At 43.2% G+C, this 27,874-nt stretch overlaps 1 protein-coding gene across 1 annotated transcript in view; it reads left to right on the plus strand.

The window, feature by feature from the left end:
* The first annotated feature begins 861 nt into the window (after positions 1-861).
* LOC128838703 (EF-hand calcium-binding domain-containing protein 6-like) overlaps positions 862-27,874 on the plus strand; it is an 85,215-nt gene continuing 58,202 nt past the window's right edge. The window contains exons 1-10 of the mRNA XM_054031100.1: positions 862-903; positions 1,825-1,925; positions 2,175-2,252; positions 5,764-5,940; positions 6,501-6,638; positions 7,994-8,094; positions 9,816-9,958; positions 11,243-11,439; positions 14,188-14,295; positions 16,102-16,167. Of these exons, the coding sequence (XP_053887075.1) occupies positions 1,849-1,925; positions 2,175-2,252; positions 5,764-5,940; positions 6,501-6,638; positions 7,994-8,094; positions 9,816-9,958; positions 11,243-11,439; positions 14,188-14,295; positions 16,102-16,167 (1,085 nt within the window). The 5' untranslated portion in view covers positions 862-903; positions 1,825-1,848. The remainder of the gene's footprint in view (positions 904-1,824; positions 1,926-2,174; positions 2,253-5,763; positions 5,941-6,500; positions 6,639-7,993; positions 8,095-9,815; positions 9,959-11,242; positions 11,440-14,187; positions 14,296-16,101; positions 16,168-27,874) is intronic.

The following is a 27,874-nucleotide window of genomic DNA, read 5'->3' on the forward strand; positions in this document are numbered from 1 at the left end:
ACCTTGGGTACTGGTGCACTTCGGTCCCTCCTGTTCTCTCCCTGTGGCAAATGATGTCTCCTTTGGGCTGTAATACTTTGGTGTAATTTCAGTTGTTGGGTTTAGTGTGCAGGTGCTGGGTGCTATTGGTGGCTTGTGATATACAGGAGGTCCAACTAGATTCTCGTAGACTTTAAGGTCAGAAGGGACCATTATGATCATCTAGTCTGACCTCCAGCATGATGCAAGCCACAAAGCCGTCCCAACCCCTTTCCCTTGACTCTGCTGTTGAAGTCCCCAAATCCTGTGGTTTAGAGACTTCAAGTAGCAGAGAATCCTCCAGCTAGCGATCCCTGCCCCATGCTGCGGAGGAAGGCGAAAAACCTCCAGGGCCTCTGCCAATCTACCCTGGAGGAAAATTCCTTCCCGACCCCAAATATGGCGATCAGTAGAACCCCGAGCATGTAGGCAAGATTCTCCAGCCAGACCCTCATTGGCCATTGATACTATTTACCAGCGATGTCACGCTGTTCATTTGACTAAAATCATGTTATCCCATTAAACCATTCCCTCCATAAACTTATCTAGCTTAATCTTAAAGCCAGATAGGTCCTTCGCCCCCACCGTTTCCCTTGGAAGGCTGTTCCAATATTTCACCCCTCTGACGGTCAGAAACCTTCGCCTAATTTCAAGCCTAAACTTCCCCACGGCCAGATGATCTGGTGGTCCCTCTGTGACTGAATTCTGTGCCCTATCTACTAGCTCTCTTTACCTGTATACATTGTTCATAGTTTCTGAAACTTGATTATTTTTTTTAATGACCCAGGCCAACGAGCCGACACTGGAAACCCAGCAGTAAGCAGAGCAAGTTTTGCTAGTTTACTGTCTCAGCCTGGGACACAGCTCAGGATTGAAGCTGATGAGGTATGACTTTAATCAAATACAGTCCATATAAATAAATGGGTAGAATAAAATTTGACTCATAGGCTATATCGGTACCAAGAAAGGTTTCAGTCAGCAATCCCTGTGAACTGGCATGAAGGAAGTACACATACATTTCCTCCTTTTGCCCTGAAAGCCAAGCACAGTGATAGGTTATAACTACATATCCTAACTTAACTTATACTACAGTGTTCAATTTTAATATTATCCACAGGAAATTCTAGCTCCAGTCCTTTAAAAATATATGATTTTTAGAAGGTCTCTGTCAAACAGAAAAGAACAGTCAGCATAAGTCTGTATAATTCAGTTACCTAGTAACATCCTCTATAAGTATTAATTAAACTCTGAAACATTGTACACACTCCTTCACAATTATTCCAGAATGAATTTACCTATGTTGAATGGCATCCTCATGACAATGTCATTTGTGGGGAAAACTCCCATTGAAGACAATGGAAACTTTGTCTGAATACAGGCTGAGTAAAGGTTTCAGGATTTGGCTTGTAGTTTTCTCAAAATGTAACTTGGCAACACATGATTTAATGATAACACAGAAAGCAAAGATCATATTTATCTTGGCAATGCCAATAAGGTTCACTCAATTCAGTCGCGCAACAGTACTTGAAAGCCTATATTATAGCTGAGCAGAAAAAAAATTTACATTTTTCTTTTCCTGCTCAAGACTCTACAGAAAGTACCCCCCCCTCCCCCGGGTGGTTATTAAAGATACATCATTTCATTGTGGAACATTTATTCCTTTTTGATTTCTTATCATCTTGTCAGTGACGGTTGACATCCTCTTCTTGTACTTTAAGGGAAAAAATGAGTTAAAAGTACATGTTAGAGGTGTCTGTTATTTGTATATTTGCTATTAAATGTGTATCAATTTTATTTTTTTTTAAGCTGGAGCACATTTTGCGTGAAAAAATGAGATCTGGCAGCTATTTTACTATGAGACAACTGTTCAGAAACAATGACCCTGAGGGCAAGGGGCAGGTCAATAGGTATGTGTCTCACACAGCAGTTTGCATTGTCTGGGACCTCTTACTTAACTTTGACACATGCATGTGTATCACTAAAGGTATGAAACAAAGCCAGTGGTCTTTTCCCATATATTTAGTACCATGAAATACTTTATATTTACTCCCAATTCCCTCTCCCCCCACCCCTCACTTTTGTGTCTTATCAATGTATGGAGGTGGACTGGATCAAATTACACTATACATATATTTCTTACTTTTATTCATTCATAGAGATGTGCTACTAATGATGTTGACCAAATTTCTGGGAAGGTATATCAGCGTCAAGCAGTATCAGCAACTTCTTCTAAGGTATGTGATCAGATAAAAGATAAAGAAGGTAGCAAAAGACTTCCACTATTCATAACCTATAATATAAATATGAGCAAATTTTCCATTTTGACTATGGCGGACCTGGTTTACTGCAATAGCCCCCTCTCCCAATTTTGTTCCCTACTCAAGAAATTCATCCTTCACTTGCCAGCATAGTACATTATTTTCAAACTGGAAACAATACGATGATGTGACTATAAAGCACAGATGCATCTTTCTAAATCACATGGTCTGGAAAATATTGTACTATAAGAGGGAGAGCGCAGTTTTATATTTAAAAAGCAAATTTATTAAAAGTAGATTTCCTGATGCCAATCCTGCAACTTATTCTTCTTCAGACAGTCCTTTGGGTTGAAAAGAACCTCTAGTTGGTCATCTGTCTGTCTCCCTGAAAGTTGGATTTTATTATTCCTACACTAGCTGTGATGGATGGGTGTCAAGTTGAGCTTTCAATACCTCCAGTGATGGTGATTCTATAAGCAACTTTGGCATCTTGTTCAATTGCCTAACTGTTCTAAGAGTTCTGGCAGCTAAAATACCCTCAGGGTGTGAGAAAACTGAGTTGGATTTTTCCGTACGTTTTCTTAATATCTTCTCCTGGATCTTATTTTCTAAACATCTTCTTTACTCTTCTCAATTGATTTTTCTTTACAAAAAATGATATGCCAGACTGAGAGCAGTAATTCAACTGGAAGCCTAACAAGCATGAAGTAAAGTGGAATAATTTCCTCAATAATTTGCTTGAATTATTCCTGCTATTGTACTGTTGCTGTTTCCTTTTTAATGACTTCATCACACTTTTGGCTCCTCTTCAATGTATTACACACCATAATCTTCACAGCCTTCTCTATATTTTTACTGCCTGGTCCATAATTCCCCTGCCTATGATTTTTGCTTCACATTATTCCTCGCTATGTGAGCTTCATCACAGTTATCTTTTCAAATCTCATTTTATTCTTTTGTTTTGCACCATTTGTAAATTGGTTAAGGACCCTGAAGTGATTTATGACAGTAATATAATCCCTTCACTGAGTCATAGCTTTGTACTCAGGCAAATAACCTGCATTACACTAGTGAAATAAATTCATAGTTACTGAGAAATAATTTTGTGTATTATATTAACGACTGCAGGCACTGTGTGTGAATTTCATTGTCTTACATCCATTCACAGCTGTGCATACCCCATAGCACTGTGGATGTAATTTCAGGCTTCCTTGCAATTAGAACTGAGCAAATAATAGGGTTAATGGTTGATTAATAATTCCCTCCACCCTGTTATCAACCAGTGTATAAATGAGTCACAAATACATTTTTATTATTTGAGTAGCTCCATTTTAAAATATTTTTGGAACAAATTGATAAACTAAACAGTAATAAGTCTCCAGGACCTGATGGTATTCACCCAAGAGTTCTGAAGGAACTCAAATGTGAAATTGCAGGACTACTAACTGTCATCTGTAACCTATCATTTAAATTAGGTTCTGTACCAAATGACTGGAGGATAGCTAATGTGACGCTATTTTTTAAAAAAGGGCTCCGGAGGTGACCCTGGCAACTACAGGCCAGTAAGCCTCACTTCAGTACCGGGCAAATTGGTTGAAACTATCATAAAGAACAAAATTGTCAGACACATAGATGAACATAATTTGTTGGGAAATAGTTAGTATGGTTTTTGTAAAGGGAAATCATGCCTCACCAATCTACTAGAATTCTTTGAGGGGGTCAACAAATATGTGAACAAAGGAAATTCAGTGGATATAGTGTATTTAGATTTTCAGAAAGCCTTTGACAAGGTTCCTCATCAAAGGCTGTTAAGCAAAATAAGCAGTCATGGGATAAGAGGGAAGGTTCTCTCATGGATTGGTGACTGGTTAAAAGATAGGAAACAAAGGGTAGGAATAAATGGTCAGTTTTCAGAATGAAGAGAGAGATAAATAGTGGTATCCCCCAGGGATCTGTACTGGGCCCAGTCCTATTTAACATATTAACAAACGATCTGGAAAAAGGGGTAAATAGTGAGGTGTCAAAATTTGCAGATGAGACAAAACTACTCAAGATAGTTAAGTCCCAGGCAGACTGTGAAGAGCTACAAAAGGATCTCACAAAACTGGGTGACTGGGCAACAAAATGGCAGATGAAATTTAATGTTGATAAATGCAAAGTAATGCACATTGGAAAACATAATTAAAAGTGTACAGTGGCAGACTGGATTGAAATGGCGTCTTACAAGAGTTTAATTGAATATTGTAAATAGGGCACTGAAGAACATAGTGCTTGAGACCCCACCCACTGAAGTCAGTGGGAGTCTTTTATTGCTGTTGGATCAGACCCCTAGTCGCTAGTAAATATCTCCTTTTTAAAAGTAAGTGTAGATGCAGAAGCAACAGCAGCATTCAGAATTATTCTTGGATGAGCCATATCAACTTGAATTTTCCTCAGTCTGGTTTAAAGCCATATGGAGTTATTATTCATGAAGGATCAGATCGTGGTATTCTAACAGCATTTGTATTAAGGTTGTTCTCTTACATCTACTATAGATGACCATTCTTGTTACAAACTGTACAGAAGAAAGAGTGGGTCACGATTCTGTGCAAAGGTAGACGAGACTAGTGCAGGAGCTAGGTAGGCAGGAACAACAACTGGGGTTCAGAGTCAGTATCAGGGGCAGTAATCAGGCTGACGGGCAGAGCCAGAGACCGGTCAAGGATCAGGCCAAAGGTCAGTACCTGATATCAGGTCTGTGTGGGTGTTCTGGGGTATGAGTGGTAGTCAAGGTCCAAGTCAAAGCCAAGGTCAATACCAGGAGTTCAGGAACAGAGAATGCAGTGTAGACTTTGGAGCTAGCTAATGATCCACATTGTTGCCTGGACACTTCCTGGAATTCCTCTTGGGTTTATGTAGCACCATGAGGCTACTGTCGAACCCCTTGATGTGGAACTTCCTGTGACCTGTGCAGGGAAGGGCAAGCTGATTACAGCTGCTGGGTGGCAATTGGGATGTGCTTGCTGCCTGGCAACCTGGGGATTCGCTGCAACTCGAAGACATCTGTCAAAGAATAAAATCTTACTCTGGTGGTGGTGATGCATTTAATCGTAGGGCAGTGGGAACTCCTCAGGCTAGGCTGGATAGGCTCTGCATCTGCAGTTTTGACTCATTTACAGTACGATCTTTTGCCAGCCAACTTTGAGCTGTCGCCAGGCTCCACCAGCTCAGCCACAGTTAATCACTAGTTGAATGTTAATGGAGTTAATACCAACACATGTTAGTGCATTTAAGGCAAGTATTAATATATATGTCATTGCCACTTAATGGCTTTCTCCTTTGTATGTGAGCTGAGGTAGTGGAAGAAAGAAGTGTTGAAAGGGAGAGGTTTGATTTGTATGGTCTGCTTCTCCATCAGTAAGTGATCTATCTTTTTTTTATGTCACTGAAGAGAATGCAAACACTGCAAACACTGCAAACAAACATTCACAATCCTGCATTGTAACAGGCTTAAACTACAGGACAAAGCCATTATCAAGTTTGAAGAGTTGTATGCAGCAATTCGTGATCCTGCTACTTCTGGGGCTCCAGCCTGGCTTGATCCCATCAACCACAGACTGGGGGACAGAATCATGATGACTGCATCACAGGTGCATGCACAACTAAAAGAAAAAGCAAAACAAAGGTATAAGCACTTCTGCAGCAATCATAGATTTTATGGCTAGAAGGGACCATTGTGATCATCTAGTCTGGCCTCCTGTGTAACACTGATCCCAGAAACTTCCCCCAGTGATTAAACCCAATCATTTGTGGCTGAACTAGAGTATATCTTTTAGAAAGCCACCCGATCTTGATTTAAAGATTCCAAGTGTTGGAGAATTTACCACATCCCTTGATGTGTTGCGTCTAATGTTAAATGTTCTCATTGGTAAAAGGTTCAGGATTTATCAGGCTTGACTCTGGCAGCATCCAAGTCTATAGAATGGGATCAGGAGGGAGGGGGAAGCATCCTTTTACAAAGTGGGCCATATAAAAAAAACCCCAAACCAAACCTACCTTCTTGATTCTTTTCCACTGCTAAGGGATAACGCAATTGTAGAGAAACCCCCAAGTACATAGCAGGATTGATTTTTTTTTCTTTTAATGTAATAATTCTGTCTTTGTAAGAGAATGAGGAATTTCTGTGTAGCAGGCATAGGGTAAGTTTCATAAGGCAAGGATCATATTGTCTTCTGTTGGAAATAGGTCCCTGGATATTGCTGATCTGATGCCCCAGAAGAACCCAGGTGATGACATCAGGATTCTGATGCCTGAGTTTAAGAACATACTTAACAAACTAGGTTTTCACATTGGAAATGAGGAGTTTGAAAAGCTTTGGAGAAGGTAATATCTGATTCAAGTTTTAGATAATATTCTCATTCGCATTTAAAAAAATAAAGAGCACCCCTCTGGTGTTAGTGGTAGACTTGTGAGGGTATGTGTGTGTGATGCTGGTGTGGGGCCAGATAAAGGGAGGAAAAGGTAAATGGAGAGAACCTGGATAGTGTAAGATATACAAATAGCCACTTTCATCTGTCATATTAGCCACAGGGAAGATGCTTAGACCAGGCACAGGGTAGAGGACTCCACTGACCACTCGTGGGCCCTAATCTGCAGCTGCTCTGCATACAGAACTCTAAGTGAAGCCAATGGGAGTTCCCCACACAAAGTAGCTGCAGAACAGGGTCTGCTCCAATATGTGGTAACCAGTTAGTGCATCCAATAGGCAAACACCAAAGCTTCTTAACTGGCGCAAAGCAGCGTGATGATGCTTTCCATAGAAATACTGGTCACATGAATTTTCAATAGTTCACTATAGTTATAACAGCAGGTCTGCTGCAAGGAAGGATCATTCATACTGTAATTTCCATTATAAACCTGATTTATAGAATTATCAGTGTTTGTAAAGTGCTATGAGATCCTTAGATGAAAGGGGTATGTAAGTGCACGTATTATTATAACAGCATGCTCCCAATTATCCAAATAGCCTGGGGAACACAGATTTTGTTTGGATAATTGGGAGTTTGGATAATCGAAAGGGCAGTGCAGGGAGCCCTCTGCAGTCGTGGACCCGCTCACTCACTCCCGTGACAGCGGGGCTGCCAAGGGCTTCCTGTGCTGCCCTCTCTGCCGAGGACTCTGCTTTGCTCTGCCAGGACTGCAGCCTTCCCTGCCCCTGGTGCCTGCCAGGATCGGGTGTCACTGGCCCTGTCACCACATCGGGGTCCCTTTGCAGCCTTGCTGTCATTGGAGTGAGTGATAATGCAGAGGTTTGGATAGGGTTTCAGATAATTGGGAGTATATGATATTAAGTCAAATCATGACTCCTGAACACGAGGTGCAGAGCCCATCTACTGCTCCATGCTGTCAGTGGAAGCAGAGGAATGGGGGTCAGTTGAGGACTCAGGATTTGGCCTATTGATTTTATTCTTTTATATATTACAATAGAAGGCTAATGTGCTTACCACTAGGTACCATTGCCTCTATTTTATCTAATATTATGGGGACAGCTGGGAGTGTTGTCTCTCTATTGTTCAATTTTGGTTTGTTGAAAAAACCTGGTCCATTGGGTTGACTCTGCTGACGTTTTGTCAGTGCTTGATGTTCACAGGAAGGTGACAAATGCAGAGGAAGCATGAACTATTCTCTAAGAAAGGAAGCTAAATCTGATAATGACTTTCTCCTCTTGCTCTTTGCAGGTATGACACAGAAGGAACAGGAGTTCTGAAAGAAGATATACTACTTAAAAAACTAGGAGCTGAGCTCCAAAATGGATCTTCAAACAATGCTAAAGTTTCTGGTAAAAAATAAATAAATATTGGTTAATTGAATCCATAGCTTTCAGTAACCTTCCTGACAATCAGAAAAAAAGATCATGGAAAGTGAATCACTTGTGGGATTGGTTATGGATACACCTCTAGACAACTGGCTCAGAAGTAGTCAAGTCTTAAAATAGTTACTCTCTGTCTGTTGGCTGTCTGGTAGCCTCTGTGAAATGAATTTCGTGGTTTTAGTTCAGTTATTATTGGACTAGGTATCCACATCACAAATCTTCCACCGTATTTGTTGTTTACTGATACCATTCTCCACCACTCTCTCTATCTGAGGTTTTTCTATAGTACTTATCAGAATAACATCTAAGCACTGAACAAGTAATTTAGATCCTCCAAGTATTGTCTATAGAATGCTTATAGTTGATTATGCTGGTTGCCTTTCCTAGGTTCTGGGAGTTTTTCTTCTTTGTGTCAATGTTTACTTAAATATCCTGCACTATATGATGTTACCTATGCACAGACACCATGGTTACCTGCTCAATTACCTGTCTGCAATATCAGGGATAGAATCATCAAGGACTTTTGGTTCCAAAAACATAAGCATCTACTACTTGAGTTAAAGAAAAACCTTTGTTACAAATATATGTAAGGCTTTTATTCTCTTTATACAACACTCACAAAAGGGCAATATAATCATGAACAGGTCTGACAGTTGATCAAGTAACACATACATTAGCAAATATATTACAAATACAGCAAACAGACCTGCAGTGAGAGTACCTATAATGTAAGCCTCTGTCATAGGCTCCAGCCTTCTAGCTTAAGGGTAGACATGGGGAGCCTAATGCTCTCTGCGTTCAGTTTCAGAGATGCATACAAATGTGTGGCTTGGTGTCTGAAGGATCTGCCTTGAATTCCCCAATGAGCAGAGACTGAATGGCTGTGGAGGAGGAATTGTTCTCTTACATCTCAGGGTGATCCCTCGAAGTCAGGGTTAAAGCACATTGGTGGTACAGTGTGGAGAAGCTTGGATTGATGCTGGCTTGCACTTTAGAACAGGTGTCATCAAACTTTTTTATTCTATACACCACTTCTTGAGATCCTTTTATGGGACACCTCCCCTCCTAACTGTCTGGTTATGATTCCTCATCTTCACTCTACTGGAGACCAGATGAAAATAACTTCACTTAAATGCAACCAACGCAGCTGCATGGTTATTTCTCTTCACCTTGTATCTTTGTTGCTTATTTCACTGTAGATGTGGATCTCTGCTTGTTCCCTGCAGCCCCCATTTTCCATCTCACTTTGCAGTTTAGTTCTGTCCTCCTGTGTGTTTGTTACCCCTCAAAATTTAGTGTCATTTGCAAATTTGATCCTGGTTAAATTTACACCCAAGAAATACTTTGCAAAGAAAGCAACAAAGGAGTTGTACAAGGTGCAGAGAAGTGATGTCTTTGAGTTTAATTGGATTAAAAAAAAGTACCTGGAAAACCTGAAGGAGTCTTGGGCTGTGCTCTAACTAACAGGAGGCATCACTGATTGAAGAAAGATGGCTGTTTCACCACTGTTAGGGCTTATCAGTAACTAGATCACGAAGAATTACAGCTGTCTTCCCATCCTTTGACTCCTTCAGTACTATACAGTTTCAGTGCATTAGAGTCGTATTATTTTTCTCACCATATTACCTGTCTTCTTTTTGTTTATATTAAATAATTTTTAAACTTTTCTTTCTATATCACAACTGAAGGACAAAGCAGAGAAATCTCGAAAGCAGAGTGGGAACGCAGAGCTTCACTTGACATAGAAAGGTGGCTGAAAGATAAATTCAGAGAAGGATTTAGAAACATGAAAGAAGAATTTGAAAAACATGACCCACAAAAAACAGGCAAGGTAAAATGCTTTTTAGTCTGTGAATCTGTTCTAAATGGGGAAGCGCCCACAGCAAATGATCTGGAGGTATTGTGTGGGCTGTAATGAGATGTGAAGCAAGCATTTTTGAATCCAAACCCCAATACACTAACCAGCCAGTTGGTATTACTCAGTAGGGTTACTTAGATAAGTGAGAAGAGCATTATTTGGTCCTTTGTGTTTACCAGTATAGCAGTGATCTCCACATTTGTTGCTGAATTACTGGAAAATGTATCCATTAATATTGTTTATATCCATAGCTTTGGTGGATGTGATGCTTCTAATAAGAAAATGGTCCCTTTTATATTAATAGGCACTAACAATTTGAGTAGCAAGTGTTTATTCCAAAAATTTAGAAAATCAGGACCAAGGCAAGCAGTTTAGCAAGACTGATTATGTATAAAGGAGAGGACCAAACAAACAAGCCCAAAGTGTTTGCAATCTCTTTCTATAGATTGACACTTTGTATTAAGTTCCCAATGGTGGCCCAAGAGTATAAGTATCAACTCAGGGCAGACTTTTAAAAACTAGGGCACAAACTCCAAATTGGTTGTGAATTCTGAACTTAGATTTCACCAATCAACTGCACCAAGTGCAAACTGATCAGGCACATTAACAGCCTTAAACGGGGTCCCAGACAGTCCCCTCAGACATTCTGGCTTATCTTGCCACCCATGGGCGCACATCTCTGTGGTAGATGGCCTTTAAGACCAAAAATGACAACAAGATTCAGGTTATTGCTCATCACAAAGGACCAGTCACTTACCCCAGGTCAATTTTCCCTTAGATCTTACACCAAAGACAATGCTTGTAGCCAGACCTATAATAAACTATATGAAGATTTATTAAATAATGGTTACTCAGTGCATTCCTGACATGCCACCAATGCTGGGGCTTGCAGATAGGCCTTAAGCTAAGCCTGCTCCAGGGGGAATTCTTCCTTGGCTTGATCCACAGCAGGATAAAAGAGCCACAGTGGAGGGGAGAACTCCTATCAATGGGACTGCTCGTAGAGTAAAGTTCTGTTCATTGAATGGAACCCTGGCTCCACCGAAGCCAATACGAACGTTGCCATTGACTGCCGTGGAGTTGGGATTTTTGCCCATTACGAGTAAGGTGGCTGAATGTGGCCCTTGAACACCGAATAAATACAGTGATCATGCAACAGAATAAGTAATGAGAAAGCTCATCAGTGACATTCTGCATATTAAAGTTTTATTTAAATAAAGTGAAGTCTGATTCACTTTTTTTTTTTTTTTTTGGAAGGTGGGAAAAGAATCCTTCTTGTCAATCCTACAAAAATTTGACATGCATCTCAAAAAGGAGCATTTTAACCTTTTCCTGGCAAGATGTGGTCTTGAAAACAGCCAAACTGGGATCAATTATTTGGATCTTTTAAGGAACTTCCAGGATCGTAGTGACAGAGGGATCACACACAAAATTCTCTCTAATTCCAAGCATAAGTTCGTATGAAGTCGTCGCTTATTTATCATTGCTTTCTCTGATTATATGGCTTTGGTAGAGCTGCACCCATTTTCACAAGGTAGAATTAAACCCAGTGACTCAAACCAGAGAGAGAAGTGATAATACAATCCAACGGCCCTTATCCAGTTGAAAGCCGCCTCTGTGACTTCCATAGGCCTCCTATGCTCTGCATCTGTGGAGGCTGCACCTAATTTTCATGGGGTGCTTTGTGAAGTGGAGGCTTTCTTGCCTGACTAACAGTGACAACCAGGAAAGAGTTAAAGTCTAATATGTTGCATTTCTGGCCGACAACGTTGTTTCTGTCATCCAGTAGGGCTCATCAAGCCTACACTGTACCCTTTCCCCCTACAACGCTTCTGGGAAAATGGCAGATGGAATTAGGCCAGGGCTCCCCTCTCCCTCCACATCCCCAAAAGAGAACCTTTCCCTTCTGGTAAGTGGGAAAGGTCTCCTCAATGCAAAGGTTTTTGTTGATTTGTGTTTTTAAAAAAAAAACGTCCCTTAAATCAGGACAATGCACGTTCCTCATCTTGGGCACCACTGAGGGCTAGAGATTATTCTGAACCTTGGCCTGTAGAAATTTTCATGTGCTGCCTGGTTCCCATTCTGAGTAGGGGTGGTGGAATATAGACCATTAGGGAATATTGTACCACAGTGGGAGATGTGCAATTTTGCTTCGGCTCATTTTCCCCAGAACAGTTCACAAGAAAACACAAGTTTATTTTAATATTAGCCATCTGAAGCAGGATGACTTTCCCCCTGAATAAGTGGCTTGGTACAGAGCCATAAGCCATGGCCTTCTGCAGTTTGCATGACTTGGAAAGCTGGAGATAACTACTACTAGATAGGGCCTCTAAAGACTGAATCTGCCTCCATGACAAGATAAGTAACCTGAAATAACCCTGTTAACAAACAGTAAAACTATCCATTTTGTCTTTGGAGAGACTCCCTTTTCAGTCTGAGCCATGCTTCCTTTGTGCTATTCTCCTGCCCTCTGCTGTGGGAGTTTCAGTACCAGAAGAACTTTAAAGACTGTCACAAAATTCAGCTGAACATTATTAACAAAATGTGAATAGAAAAGTAACAGTCCAGGAGTAAATGAATTATTTCACGATCCTATTTAATGAAATAATTAATCCATTGAAATGATGTTTATTTTTCAGAAATAGATAATACCATTTTTCTTTTCAAATCTTCATCTTTTTAAAGGTCTTCAATGTCATTTTGTATTTACAACAAAATAATGTGGCCAATGCTGTCATTACTGTTGTTCCTTATTTGCTAAGCACCAATAATATGCTTGATGCTGTGCAAGACAGCCTGTGGCCCAGAAATGTTACAAGCTAAAATATAAACAAGTAAGACAAGGTGTGTTGGAGACCCATAGGAAGGAGCTACCATAGTTAATTCAGATTTTATTCTGTATTTTTTCATCATGTGGAACTATTACTCTTCTCATTGGTTACGAACACTTGGGCCTTTGGTCCTTGCATCAGATTCATCTGAAGTTTGTATAAATTCTTAAAAAGGCACTGTCATGTTCTGTTGCTCAGAGCAAAATTCTGATGTGTCTTGTTGTGTTGGTGCACTGGGTGGGGGAAGAGGACTGGTAACCCTATTCTCACCTGTGTAGAAGCAGGACAGAAGCCACCAAGTATCTCCATGAACAGTTGAAGGAGTTGGCTGGCATATCTGGAGGCACTCCATAGCCCTAAAGTGGTGTGGTCTACTAGAATGGGAGCCTGGCATGGAGCGTGAGCCCTTGCACAGGCGCACACCTTGTCAGCGGGCATTGAGAGAAGTGCACATGACTCTGCTTTGGAACAGCAGTAGGGGGCATAGCTGAGCACCCTGGGCTGATCCAAAGCCCATGGAAGTAAATGGAAAAACTCTCTCTGATGTCAGTGGGGTTTGGCTTAAGCCCATTGTACTAATCCCATTTTGCTCTGCTTTAGCATAATGACTTCAGGGCTCTTTGCTTAGCCATCATCACTCACCTACCTAAGAATGCACATCATAATAGTAAGGCAAGGATTTGGCCTTAATATTTTTCTCTTAAAACATGATTGTCACGTATAACTTTTGTAATTGTTGTCTTGCTTTCTGTTCCTCAGTCATCCTGACCAGGACGCAGAGGCTTTTGATGTCACTAAAAGCTCTATGTTAGCATGCTTTACAGAATCCGTGGGGTGTGCAGGAGTGCCTGAGCACAGAGGAGTATCTTATCTTCTACTTCTCCAACCAACATCTAGAAATAACATTCCAACAGACCATCCATCGGTGGTCTGTCGCTGATGGTATCCTAGTAATAGTAGCCTGTAAGCTGTTGAATGGAGTTATTATAAAGCACACCAAGGGTGTGTTTGTAGTGATTCATAACTGCAGCCAGTTTCTGAACAATAGCACAGACCAAACCGTCTAGCCATAACGTGTGTGGAGAGGTGTGGGCTAGTACATTATTTTCAAAAGCATGGTTATACTTTGGAAGGTACTGTAGTTATGGCACTGTGTTGTTCCATGTTTATTCTCTCTCGGTGCCTTCCAGAGCTGGGAGCCGGCTAGCCAGAAAACATTTTAATTCCATTGAATCTGGATTTTTGCGTGGAACGCTGTTCTGTCAGAAATCTCTTGACCAACTCTAGCTGCAGCACAAGAATATCAATAGAATAGAGAAGGTATGTGTGATATCTGTATTAATCCTTGCTTTTAAATTGCATCCTTTGTAGATTTCATCGTGAAGGGAGCATCAGCCCAGCTTCCACTCTGACTGCAATTGAAGCAAAGTTGGCAAATTTGTTTCAATCTGATTTCCTTTCACTCTTGGCCACGTTCCAGTAAGTGTCTGATCAAATTGTTTCTTGTTATGTTTGACAGATTGTGAGATAGAACTGTTGAAGATGCTAAAATAGAGAGAATCCACGAACACTGGAAATACAAATTTAGAATGAAAGAAAAGGAGTTTTTACAGGAGACAATGTTTTAGGCCCTGATCCTGCAGTGGGGTGCAACTGTGTGGATCCCCCTGCAGAGTTCCATTGTTGTTGAATAGGTTGATATCAGTTGGACTATTCAGTGAGGTACTGTACAGATCAGATCCCTTTGCAGGCCTGGAGCCTTAGCAATGGTTCCAGATGCTAATCAAGATCTCATTAAAAGCCAATGACCCCTTGCTAGCCTCTATATTATTGAGAAGGTGGCATCATCACCGACCTCCTTTTCAGAGAAGTGTGAGTGATTGTGAAGAAATGACCACTCTTAGTTTATTTAATTAAAACATATATTTCAGGCATTTGCGGGGCCCTGGTGGACCTTTCTGCCTCGTAGTGAGAGTTGCTCCAGAGGGCCTGACCCTGCAAAGTGCAGAGTGCCCTCAGTCCCCATGAGAGCAGGCAAAACTGAAGTGCCAGATCCTCAGCCCCGCTTTGTCACCTTTGCCTGTTCCTGCAGGGTAAAGATGACAGAAAGGTGGCTTAAATTGCCAGTTGGGGATGCTCCTTATGGAGGTAGAACTGGGGTAGCTGGCTATGCATCACCGACTCCTGGCACCCCTGCTGTAAGGTGTGTGGCTGGAGTGCTCTGTGTTCTGAAGAGCTTTCCCCATTACTCCCTCAGGCTGCTAGAACTTGTGCTGGTGGCCCCTAGGGTCAAGGAAGGTGCTGAAAAGCCAACTGTGCCCACTCTCTCCTTAGCTGTGTGAGGCTGTGGTGTCCCTCGGGATTTGCCCACAGTTACAAATAGATCCCAGGCCCTGCATTTATTGCTGCAGAAGCTCAGCTAGAAACTGGAACTCTCTGTGTTACAGCCCTTGAGCTTTGAGGGAGCTGATGGATTTTTTTTCAGTCATAGACAGACCGTTTAAATCACAGTTTAGCCTGTAACTCTTGACAGTGCGCCTTTTAAATGATTCAGTGGTGTGTTCAGTCAGTGCGTTTTGTTAAGATGCAAGTCATTGAAGGTTTTCAACTGATATGCCATATACTCGGGTAATCAATGGACATTCTGCGGGCCAAATCCAGATAGCCAGACGCTTTTGAACCCCAAAATATTTTTATTTACTTATTATTATCATTATTGTTGGGGTTTTTTTTCTGTGGAGTCTGACCCTTGACTATACCTTGACCATGAAATTTGGACCTTGACAAAAAATAACTGACTACCTCAACTATACATGAAAAGTAGTCATTGCCCTAAATCCTGTCTCCAGCAGTCTGACTATGCATTGGGGAATTCCTTGAGAGCTGAAATAGGGCAAAGGAAATAGTAATTCTCCCATACAGCCTCACATGGGGAGTAGTCTTCCTGGTGCCTGCATCCTCCCTGACCAATGGATTCAGGAATCAGCAAATTCGCTGGTTCTTTTCACTTGCCGGCCGACCCACTGTCTGTGTAGCAGCTGTGCATAAAAGGAACCCCCGGAAAGATGGACTCCTTGTACACTTGAGGCAAGGTTTGCCCCTTATCGCACAAGGTAGATGACATAGAAGAAACCTTGGAATGGTATTGGGCCGTCTATCTGAGTCATGAAATGTGGGCCAAAAGCTGTATCCTTTCACTAATCTAGGGCTCACTTGTTTTCAATATGCAGGATAATATGTTTTCTGAACGTCATGGGATCTGATCCCTTTTTCTGTATTTCTCAGAAAAATTGACAGGTTGGAGAGAGAGGTCATTAGTCAGCAGGAGTTTCAAGCAGCAGTTGAGAGCCGGTAAGAATGAGTTTCTTTTGTTCCCTTCATTTATGATCATGAAGTTGTTGTAGACAAGTTTTTATTTCATAGGGATGTTTCCTTAATACTCAGCTTTTCACATTGCCTGCCTCGGCATGTGTCCGTGGCATGAACACATTGCATTTCAGTGTCTGTGAGGCCACATGAAATGACCAAAGGTGTTGAGAAAGCAGGGAAATAATGGATTTTTTTTCAGTCACTTTTTTTGCTTTCAAACTACAATTGTGTGAAAGGAGCAGTTTGAATCTTCTTAAGATAGAAAAAAGGGGGTGTGTTACATAAAAAATAACTGGATCTGACTCTCCACTCTGTTCCATTGGTTTTATGCTAGTGCAACCCCGGTGTTTTCAGTGGAGTGGCACCACTGTAAAACTAGTTTCAGAGTAACAGCCGTGTTAGTCTGTATCCGCAAAAAGAAGAACAGGAGTACTTGTGGCACCTTAGAGACTAACAAATTTATTAGAGCATAAGCTTTCGTGGACTACAGCCCACTTCTTCGGATGCATATAGAATGGAACATATAATGAGGAGATATATATACACACATACAGAGAGCATAAACAGGTGGGAGTTGTCTTACTAACTCTGAGAGGCCAATTAATTAAGAGGCCTCTCAGAGTTAGTAAGACAACTCCCACCTGTTTATGCTCTCTGTATGTGTGTATATATATCTCCTCATTATATGTTCCATTCTATATGCATCCGAAGAAGTGGGCTGTAGTCCACGAAAGCTTATGCTCTAATAAATTTGTTAGTCTCTAAGGTGCCACAAGTACTCCTGTTCTTCTTTTTGTAAAACTAGTGTAATGGAGCAGAAAATCAGGCCCTCTTGGTGCCTTACACCAATTAAAAATGATAAATGACAAAACAAAGGCCTGATCCTGCAAGGTCCTGAGCACCTTCATTTCCCACTGAAGTCAACGAGAGTGAGGTACTTGGCTTCTCACAGGATCAGGCTTTAACAGAATGTAACAGAATCTCCAATCCGTAATATAAAATCACTCCCAAACTGGCCAAACAAACATGCCTTGTGCCTTTAAATGATCACTCGCAATTCATAGTGTATTGAAAACCTAGACCAGGTGGTTTGTTGTTTGATCATTCTTAGATACCATGGTTTCTCCTTTAGTTCTACTTATTTGCTTCTAAATTAAATTCTGTTATCATTGGGCATATGCTCTGCTTCTTTTAAACTAAATGATGGAAGGGGAACGTTTATGTGAAAAACAAAATGGCTAGTCCTTGGTTCTCTGAAGATGTGGTACATGATCCTCTCATTGGGACAGCCTGGCACCACACTATAAGAGACATGACTGTGGCCAGAAAATTAATGTGGGCTATGGACTCATAGATAAAAATTGGCAACGCATCTCAATCCAATGCATGTAGCAGTTTTCCTGCTGTGTGATTCCTGTTTCCACCTTGTGCTGTCAGCCAGGCTACCTATTTATATTCCATTTCACTAGGTTTTTATACTGTGTCCATCGCCAGTATAATATTGCTGCTTCACCATAATTAGCTTTGAGAAATGAACCACAATAATGAGTCATATGTGCAAAGGTTTCAATTTGATTTTTTTAAAGCAAGATTTGTTAATGTTGAAACATCTTTGCCACTAGATGGCAGAGTACCCTTTGTTTAGGGGAAGCCATCAGTCTTGCTTGCAAATGTTTGGCTTGCTTCAGCGTTCTTATCTATGTTCAATCAGGCAAAATTCCCACTGATTGGCTTGAGTGAAGAGAGGGTAAAGAGTGCTGTCAGAAAGTATATAGCTCTTCAACAGTGCTAACATGTATTTTTACTTTAAATATTCCCTAGCACAATAGATATCTTAACTAAATTCAGCTTATAAAAGGACATGAGATAGAGTTTGAAAACGATAATGAAGTTTAAACAGAAGAAAAGCTGGATCCGTTTTGACTGCAAGTAAATCACAACTCAGTGGCTGTGATTTCTTCAGAGAATCTTTGCCCCTGGTACACAACCCACACACAAACTACACCAAATCCTGAAATACTTGATCAGGCCTTCAGATAAAAAGGAGAGAAAAGTTTTGAGTACTGGACTAAGTGAAGACTTCTGAATTTGGCCCAAGATACTTTATACTGGCAATTTCTGCTCAGTCTAAAGACCCTGTTAGCATCTCAAAAGAGGCAATGGGTCTGATTCTCCATTCGATTACATCAGTTTCACCTGACTGTACCTCCACTGATTTCAGTACCGTAGCACTGGTGTAAAACTGATATAATCATGTGGAGAATCAGGCCCCAAGACCTGATTTATGTTGGGGTACATTTATGTTGGGGTTATTATGGAGTCTTAAGGCTGTTAAGGAGTAGGAAGGATTCTTCACTGCCTTGTGTCTCATGTACAGCTGTGCAAAGTGGATGTAAAACATCTCCATTGTGAATTGGTAGTATTACAAGTCCACTGTGACTGACTCTGACCAGTGTAAATGGCTGCACTGTGATTTTGTAGGCATCATATTTTTAATTGTTGAAACTGTAACTGAATGGGAATCAAGGGTGAAATGCAGACAAAATGGAAGTCTCTGGGAGTTTTGCCATTGACTTTAGTGGGGCCAGGATTTTACCTCTAGGTAGACAACCTTGACTAGAAATTTCCAAACTTCTGTACTTGTATGTTTTTGGAAGTCTTACGTTTAGGTACCAAAGAGTTGGCTCCCTTAAAAAGCATGTGTAAAAATTAACAAAGATTTTGTGTGGGCATGTAACATTCCAAATACAGCTGTTCAAAAAACAGGAAAATGATTTCAGAAAAATTTCAACATTTTGAAGTATCTATTTTGCAGGGTTTAAAATGGACCCATTTCCCATTTTTTACTAAACTTTTCATGATATTTTAACCATTTTTAAACAATATTTAATCAAACTTTCTAACAAAATCATGATCAACATGTTCAATTTACCAAAATCCAGGAGATTTTTCTTTTTACTGAAAACTAGGTTTCTGGTAAATGAAAAATTTTGATAATGATTTAAAAATTATTTTGATTTTTTTTTTTAGAAGCGTGGTAGAAAAAAACTGTAAAAAACAAATTCAGTAACTTCAACTCTTTTTGAAAATGTTTTGTTTGAGAAGAGTGGCTATTTTTTGACAAATAAATTTTTCATGCAAAAAGTTTTGACCTGCTCTGATTGTCAGTGAGTGTGTGACTGTTGTGCTCTGTCCCTCCGTGTCTTCTCTCCACAAGCTGAAGTTGCCCAAGCTTTCTGTTGAGGCACTTCTCCATGAGCATTTTGAAAACACAAAATTTTGGAAGATGAAAACATTGTGCTGGAAAAACTCTTTTGAGGCCTCAACACTTTGCAAAGTCATTTTCTGAGCACTTGAAAAATCAACTGAACATAATTAGCTAAAAAATTGCACTAAATTTTATAAAACATGTAAGCAATTTTGCTCCATCACGTTATTCATTCTTTTTTTAATGTTGGTCTATACTAAATTATACAGAGGCAAATCCTGTTATAATGGTTGAGGGGGAAAGCTGGATAGCATTGCATGGTGAGTTGCACTGTAAAACATTTATGGTGCCAGGGAGTTCCTTCTATTGCACGTTACAATATCACCCATGACACAATTTGTGCAATGCTGTTTGCTGCTCCTTTTTTCAGGAGCAGCCGGCTCATAGTAATTGCTACCAGCTTGAGCTTGTTAGGGATGGCAGCATACACACTTGTTGGATCATGATTGGGGCCTTTAGGCATCACTGTTGAGTGAGTAAATTAATAATAATTTTGTCCCAGCCCTGCCCATGGTCCTGGAAACACACACCCTTTGTGGGAATGGCACACATCTGTTCTCATTGGCAGGATGTATCCACTAGCATAGTTAATTGTGCCAGGGTGAGATTCGCTCGGGCTGCCTGCACCGCATGCGCTTTGGCTATTAGGCTGGTTTTTTGGTTGTTGCCATATTTTCTGCCTTGTACACCTGCAAGCTTTAGTCCATGTTATATCATACTCCTGCCTCTCACGAGCATAAATAAAGTCAGGTAAATTATTTAATTTTTTCAATCCTTTTCCAGATAAAACACTTTTCACAGGGCAAAATCCTTTCCTTTGCCTGCTCTTTTGTGTGGCTCCTCAGCTTTGCTATTTGTGAGCATACCACTTGTTTCCTAATTACCTGTTTATCCCATAACTACAGTGTATTCCTAGGTCTACCTGTTAAAACCCCACCCAAACCCTCTGCTATTGCTTCTCCAGGTTGGTGGAAATGGTCCCTACTGCAAGCTTCAGCTGGCAAACCCGGAAATTCTTCCTGGTTTTGGAAATTGTTCCTTAAGGGGATTCCACTCTCAACAAGTATTTCTCATTCCTTTTGAGAACATGCTTTTCGCCTGGGGACTATTGTGGGGTGCATTTCCACCCATGACACTCTTGGTGGGGGCCAGTTCAGCTCTCAGGGCCTCAAGTCTATTCTAAATCATGCTGATTAGTAACTGCCCCCAACTGGCCTTTCTGCCCGCTGGGGATCTCTGGGCCACAGCAGTGGTCCAGCCACTCACCCTCCCCTGGCTGCATTCCAGACACTCCCCCTACGCAGGGCCTGTGAAGGAGCATGACAGAGTCATTTCTGCCAGTTCTACACTGTCCAGGGATTCCTCTGCTCTGAGCGAATCCCCTACTGGCATATTAAGCTGGCTTTCCACTTGCTGTGTGTTGCTGGAGCAGCTCAAAAGAGATGGAATGGGGGCTTAAGATCTGGTCCTGTACATTCAGTAACTAATGTGTGATTCCAATTAGTAAGTTTTCTGCTGTCATTGTTTTTAGAGGCTGCTTTGAACTATAAAGGACTTTGTAAAGCTTCCTGGTGCTCTTGAGAGGGAACTGCATAAGTTGTGTGTGTGTGTGTGTGTGTGTGTGTGTGTGTTTGCCCTTTTTTCTGTTTGTGAATTACTCACAAATTGAATGATTTAAAAAAAATGTTCATTATTCCAAATTATTCTGTGAATGGTTATATGTGAACACATCTGGAGGTCAGACTAGATGGCCATGAGGGTCCCTTCTGGCCTTAATATTGATAACTTTCAGCCTGTCAATAAGCCTGCAAACTGTTGATTGTGACTGTACATTAGAGTACTCACTGTGTGATTAGTCTCCTCCTGGTATCGTTCATGCTCCTTGGTTGAATAACTGAAATTTTGATAAGCAGAAGAAGGGCTTGAACAAGACACTCTGGGTTTGCACCTGTGAGTGAATACATAGTTGCCAAGTAGTCACAAGATTTTTATTCTCTGCAAATATTTGGTGAGCAAACATGTACATGTCTGAATATCTGTGTAGGGAAAAAAGTGATAGAAACATCAGTGAAGCAAGTGTTTTAATTTGAAGTTTTTCTTTCTTGTTAAAATAAAATTCAGATGAGGAGTCCCAGAAATCTTTACCAGGAATGTTTAAAAGTCCTTCCCTCGCCAAGTTACTAATGGTTTTTGCAGAGAACTATGAGCCTCTAGGGATTTGGATTTGAAACTGAGACAGGGACACAACAGAAACAAATCTGATGGTCTTTTGTTTAGCCTCAAAATACAATAGTCTCTGTGAGCCCCATCACCTCCCCCGGCCCAACACTATTGTATACTAAGCTAAATGTTTATATTCCTTCCAATGGGGATACAAAGGGACTCTAAATCCTCCCGTCTTCATCCCTTTCTTTTCACACTGCTTCACTGGAATGCATTTTTCATTGCTTTCGTTACTATTAATTAGTAAAAATGACAAGACACTTGTACTGTAGTGAACAGTTCAAATGTAATTGCAATCTGATCATAGCATTTCTGTGCTGCTCTACTGCTGTTACCTGTTACAGTAGTAAGGGAGACTCTTTGAATTCAAGATCACACGCCAGCTTGTTCACTCCCTTCTATGCTGTTTAGATCCCCCACGACTGACTATAATCCTTCCTGAAACAGAAACAAAACAAACCTGATTCTAATTTAGGACTAGATTCTGGCTGCATCATATGAATGTGCTTGGGAGGAGGTCTACAAGGTGACTCTCTCACCCACCTGGCACATGCAAAATTATCTAGACTATTGGTGCTGGCAGTCACTGAGCACAAGGCATTATGTTTGTGCAACACAGTGAATGCTCTAAGTTTTATGTGTGTGCAAGTTCATTTGTTTTTTTTAAATAGACGCACAATACAGCTACACTCATACCAAAAAAGGGAGGACTAATGGGGGCCAGAGCTGCTGCTCATCCCAGAGAGGGCTTGACTTGATCATCCTTCACACTAGCTAACAGCTGGAGGCTGACACTTAGAGTGCATGCTACCACCTTTTAAATGCAACAGAGGGTCCTGTGGCACCTTTAAGATTAACAGAAGTATTGGGATGCATCTGAAGAAGTGAGGTTCTTACCCACGAAAGCTTATGCTCCCAGTACTTCTGTTAGTCTTAAAGGTGCCACAGGACCCTCTGTTGCTTTTTACAGATTCAGACTAACACGGCTACCCTCTGATACTTGACACCTTTTTAAATGATGCTGCAGTGCTGCTTTGGAGCCTGCTTCCCTTACCCCGATGAAAGTTTTGTGTGCCTTTGTCTCATGTAGGCAGAAAGCCTCCAGTGGCTGTTGCTTGGGCATTGTCCCTCTGTACCCCCCCACCCCCACACACACCCCGCATCCCCAGCCAGTGCCACTACACCCTGTTTTCTTCCGACCGCTACTGCTCATATGCTGCATCTCCAGACATTCCCCTCTTGCAGCTCACCACTGACTCTCAAAGCCCCAGAAGAACCTGAACTGAGTCACAGCCAATCACACTTAAAATTTAGGATAAGTCTACCCAGCATCTCGAAGGTATAATTCTTCGAGTGCTTGCTCATGTCCATTCCATATTAGGTGTGTGTGCATAGGCGTGCACAGCCCATTTCATTAGGGTGTGCACCCAGGGAGCCCTGCCCTAGTCCCACCCCTGCCCTGCCCTAGTCCTGCCCCCTGACTTCCCCCCTCAGAACCCCCAACCTCCCCTGCTCCTTGTCCCCTGACTACCCTCTCCTGGGACCCCTGCCCCTAACTGGCCCTCCAGGACTCCACCCCCTACCTAAGCCTCCCTGCTCCTTGTCCCCTGACTGCCCCCTAGACCCCTACCCCCTACCTGTCCCCTGACTGCCCTGACCCTTATCCACACCCCTGCCCCCAGACAGACGCCTGGGACTCCCACGCCTATCCAACTGCTCCCCACCCCCTGACAGGACCCCCAGAACTCCCAACCCATACAACCCCCCCCGCTCCCTGCCTCCCGCAACCCATCTCCACACCCCTGCCTCCTGACAGCCCCCCCAGAACTCCTGACTCATCCAACCCCCCCCAGCTCCTTGTCCCCTGAGCACCCCCTCCAGAGACCCCCCCACTAACTGCCCCCCCCAGGACCCTCCTTGCTCCCTATCCCCTGACTGCCCTGACCTCTATCCACCCCCTGAGTGACCCCGGGACTCCCATGCCCCATCCAATCCCCCCTGCTCCCTGACTGTCCCCTCCAGAGACCCCCCCCACCCCAACCACCACCCCCCCAGGATCTCACCCCCTATCCAACCCACCCTGTCCCCTGACTGCCCCCACCCCTTATCCAACCCCCCTGGCCCTGGACCCTTTACCATGAGATGAGGCTCCTAGCCTCCCCGCAGAGCCAAACACTGCCCCGCGGGAGCGCGCAGCCCCAGAGTGCTGCACGTGCGGTAGCATGGCTCCAGGGGAGGGGGGAAGGTGGGAGAGGGGCCGGCGGCTTGCTGCGTTCGGCTGGGCGCTCCGGCCCGGGAGTGTGGACCCCACTGCTTGCCACACCGGGGAGTGGAGCCATTTGCCCACCCCTGTATTAGGGTGTGCCTGGGCACACCCGGCACACCCCATGCACATGCCTATGTGTGTGTGCTTGCCACATGCACTGGTACCAGAAGTTTTCCCCTTGGTGGTATCCGTAGGGGACTAGCTGTGGCGCCCCCGGGAGCGGCACGCACATGCCATGGTATAATAGGCGCCACTGGCTCCCCCCGCCTTCTGTTCCTTCTTGCCACCAGTGACGGTGCTGAACGTCTGTTGATTTGGCTAGCTTTTCTAGCTTCGTTCAGTGTGTCTCACGAACGTTTTTTCCTGTAAAATAGTTGTATATCATTAGGTTACCCTTAGTGTGTGTTCTAGTTAGTTGGTCCTGGACAGGACTCAGCCTAGGGACGGACATGCCCCGGTCCCCAGGCTTTAAGCCATGTGATCGTTGTAAGCGGCCTGTGCCCATCAGCAACCCACACGTTAGTTGTTTAAGGTGTCTAGTTGAAGGACATATAAGCGACAAGTGTTGCATCTGTAAATCATTCAAACCCCAAACAAAAAAGGAGAGAGACATCCGTCTCAGGGTGCTCCTGATGGAGTTGGCGCTGACCCCAGCACTGGAGCAGAGGTCTGACTCGGCTCCGAGCACCACCGCATCAGTTCAGAGTGCCCCGCCGGCGCCATCTACGAGCCGGCACCAATCTCCCTCCCCAGCCTGGCCAAGAAACCCAAGAGGACTGCGAGGGGAAGATCTCCCACTTCCCGTAAGAGAAAGGAGAGGGCCGAAGGAGAGCCAAGACCTGTGCTGGGTGGCTCAATGCCTCTGTCAGGGAGTCGGGCCCCAGCTCAAGGCAAGCGGTCTAGCCCCTCCCATACTATGCCTGCCACACTGGACAGTGATGAGGGCCTCCGTCAGCTAGAAGTCCTGTTGACACCCAAGGCCCTGCAGGCAGCGCAGGAGATCCTGACACTACCAGTGCCGCCCACACTGGCTCCAGCAGTACCCAGTCCAGGGATAAACCCACCTGGGGACCATTCCACATGTCCCCGCCTCAGTGGCACTGCTCCCCATCGCGAGGAATGTCCCTCCAGCGCTCGCCCACATGGAGCCGTCATGCCTCGGAAGTAGGAAGGAAGGCTCAGAGAAGCCCTCTTCGGTCTCCAGACCCTGGGCACCAACAATGGGATTTGAGGCACGGCATGAGCGTCGAGACCGATCCTTCGTGTCTCCAGTGCCTCGGCACTGATCATGCAACCGATAAGTTGAGTGGAGCCAGTGGTCACCCGCCCGATGGCACCTGTTACCGAGACATGAATCCTCACAGTCAGGGAGATCCTCCCAATGACCGGCCCATTCCAGCTCCCGGTCCCGCTCTAGGTCCTGGTACTGGTAAAACAGCATGAGGCGTAGATCACCAATCTACCAATGCCAATCCATCGAACACTGAAGATCCCTGAGGGCCCACATGAGGGACTGATCTCGATCAGACAGGTCAATGTCAAGACACAGTGGCCAGCACCACACAGAGGAGGGCCACCAGTCCAGACGGTCATGGTCACCCTGCAGCAACCACTCCGCTTATGACTCTGGCACTAAACAGGAGTCCTTGTCAGTGGGACAAGCCCTGGCACTGGCAGTACTGTCAAGATCATCAACACCGCAACCTACCCCATGGACCCCTGGCCAATGGCTGGTGGTGTGGTACCCCTGGAACCCGTGGGGGTTTACCCAGCCTTTGCAGGCTTCCCGGTCAGTGGCGGGGGCCTCCGATAGGCCATTGGCCGCAACATCCCGCCCTCCTCCAGAGGTGGAGGCTCCAGAGGTAGAGGCACCACAGGGGAAGCCCCACCCCCAGGCTCATGAGGAGGGCAAGCGAGCATTTTGAGGGTGCGCTCGAGGGCAACCTACCAGACTATACCCCGGATCTGATTTTCCTGCTGTTTTCCAACTGCCCTTTTTTTCCTCCCCGCATGGACCACTATAACTTTGGACCGCTGGGTCCTCAATACTGTGGACATACTCCAGGACATTTGCAGAGCTGTGATGTGGTCTTCAGTTCACACGTTCACGGTGCACTACGCCATCACTCAGCAAGCCAGAGACAACGCTGGGTTCGGCAGAGCTGTGTTGCAGTCTACACGTCCGTGAACTCCTACCTGCCTCTGTTGGCACTGCTTGGGAGTCGCCTAATATGGAATGGACATGAGCAAGCACTTGAAGAAGAAAAGAAGTTACCTTTTCCGTAACTGGTGTTCTTCGAGAGGTGTTGCTCATGTCCATTCCATAACCCGACCTCCTTCCCCACTGTCGGAGTTTCTGGCAAGAAGGAACTTAGGGTGGGGGGAGCCGGCGTCGCCCCTTATACTGCGACATGTGCTCGCGCTCCAGGGGGTGCCAGAGCCAGTCCCCTACGGATACCACTGAGGGAAAAACTTCCGGCACCAGTGCATGTGGTGAGCACACACACATAATATGGAATGGACCTGAGCAACACATCTTGAAGAACCCCAGTTACGGAAAAGGTAACTGTCTTTTCCCAGTGTGAGTAGACAGATTCACACTAGCTCTGCTTGCTAGTGTCTAAAAGTAGCAGTGTGCACCCGTGGTGGAGGCTTGGGATAGCTTCCTGAGTGTGTACCCAGGGCATCGGCTGAGATTGGACTTGAGTGGCTAGCTCAAGCCGTTGCCATGCTGCTGTTTTTAGCACACAAGCTTGAGCAGCACGGGCACATGTATGCCTACCCATGCTGGGAATCGCACATCCCAGCTGCTGTAGACGTACTCTTGATTTCCTTCCTATGTTAACCATCTCACTGCCTAGAATCTGTAGATGAATGTTTGAGACACAGACAAAAGGCAATGAACATTTATGATGTAATAGGAAATAGCCATAAGTTGATTTTCAGCTAATTGCTTTTTCAATATGTAAAATATTAGTTGTTATAATTCCTATGGCCCAATTAATCTCCTTTTAAAATCAAGGGAATTATTCCCATTGACTTTAATAGCAGTTGTGGGGCTGAAAGGGGTAGTTGTAAATTGTTGGATTCCAAGTAATTTTGTTTTAAAAATTACAGAGTATTTAGTGTGGAGAAAGAAGAAATCAGAGGCCAGCTCTTATGGATTGTTTCTCTTGCTGCCAACTTGAGTGTGTGACCACCACTATCTAGTCACATGGGTTCTTTTACATCCATTAGGGGACACCATGATCAAAAGCAACAAAATAATCACAATTCTTAACCAGGGTTATTTTATTATTAAGGAAGGAAAAGAAAACATTAAAACAACACAAATGACACAAACACAAATGATAAACTGGTTACATCCATTCCACTCTCTTCTATATGTCTTGCTGTGGAGAGCTTTTAACAGAGATTACACTTCAGAGTGTGTGCTTTCCCAGGGCTGGTAAATTCAGACCCAACTATATTGTTTCCCAAAATTATTGGGAACCTATTCTTTAGTATATCCTTAGATAACTAAGAATGTTTATAGATGGGCAAAATAACTTTATTTCAGAGCAGATGGACCTGTTGGTTATTAATAAGTAAGCAGCCAGTTTGTTGTTGGCAAAGTAAGCAATCGTAATTACCCTATGAAATCTGTTACTTAAAATAAGTCATTTAAGGAGCTGTCTTGAGATAGGCTATTTAACCAATATAAGGAGAATCTTAATTCCAATAAAATTCCACTTTTTCTCTGTTTACCTCTGTCTCCTCTGCAGGAATATATGGTCTAACCACTTAATGATTAACACAAAAAACTGTTAGTCTTTTAAATTACAACTGTTTTTATATTTTTTCCACAAAATAATTACAAGAGTTTTAAATCTAGTCCCTTGGCAGTGTTTTAGTTAACTACCTCTCACAAATCCATGTTGCAGTCTTGGGGA

The sequence above is a fragment of the Malaclemys terrapin genome, chromosome 5 (genome assembly GCF_027887155.1).
Source record: "Malaclemys terrapin pileata isolate rMalTer1 chromosome 5, rMalTer1.hap1, whole genome shotgun sequence".
Taxonomy (NCBI): domain Eukaryota; kingdom Metazoa; phylum Chordata; order Testudines; family Emydidae; genus Malaclemys; species Malaclemys terrapin.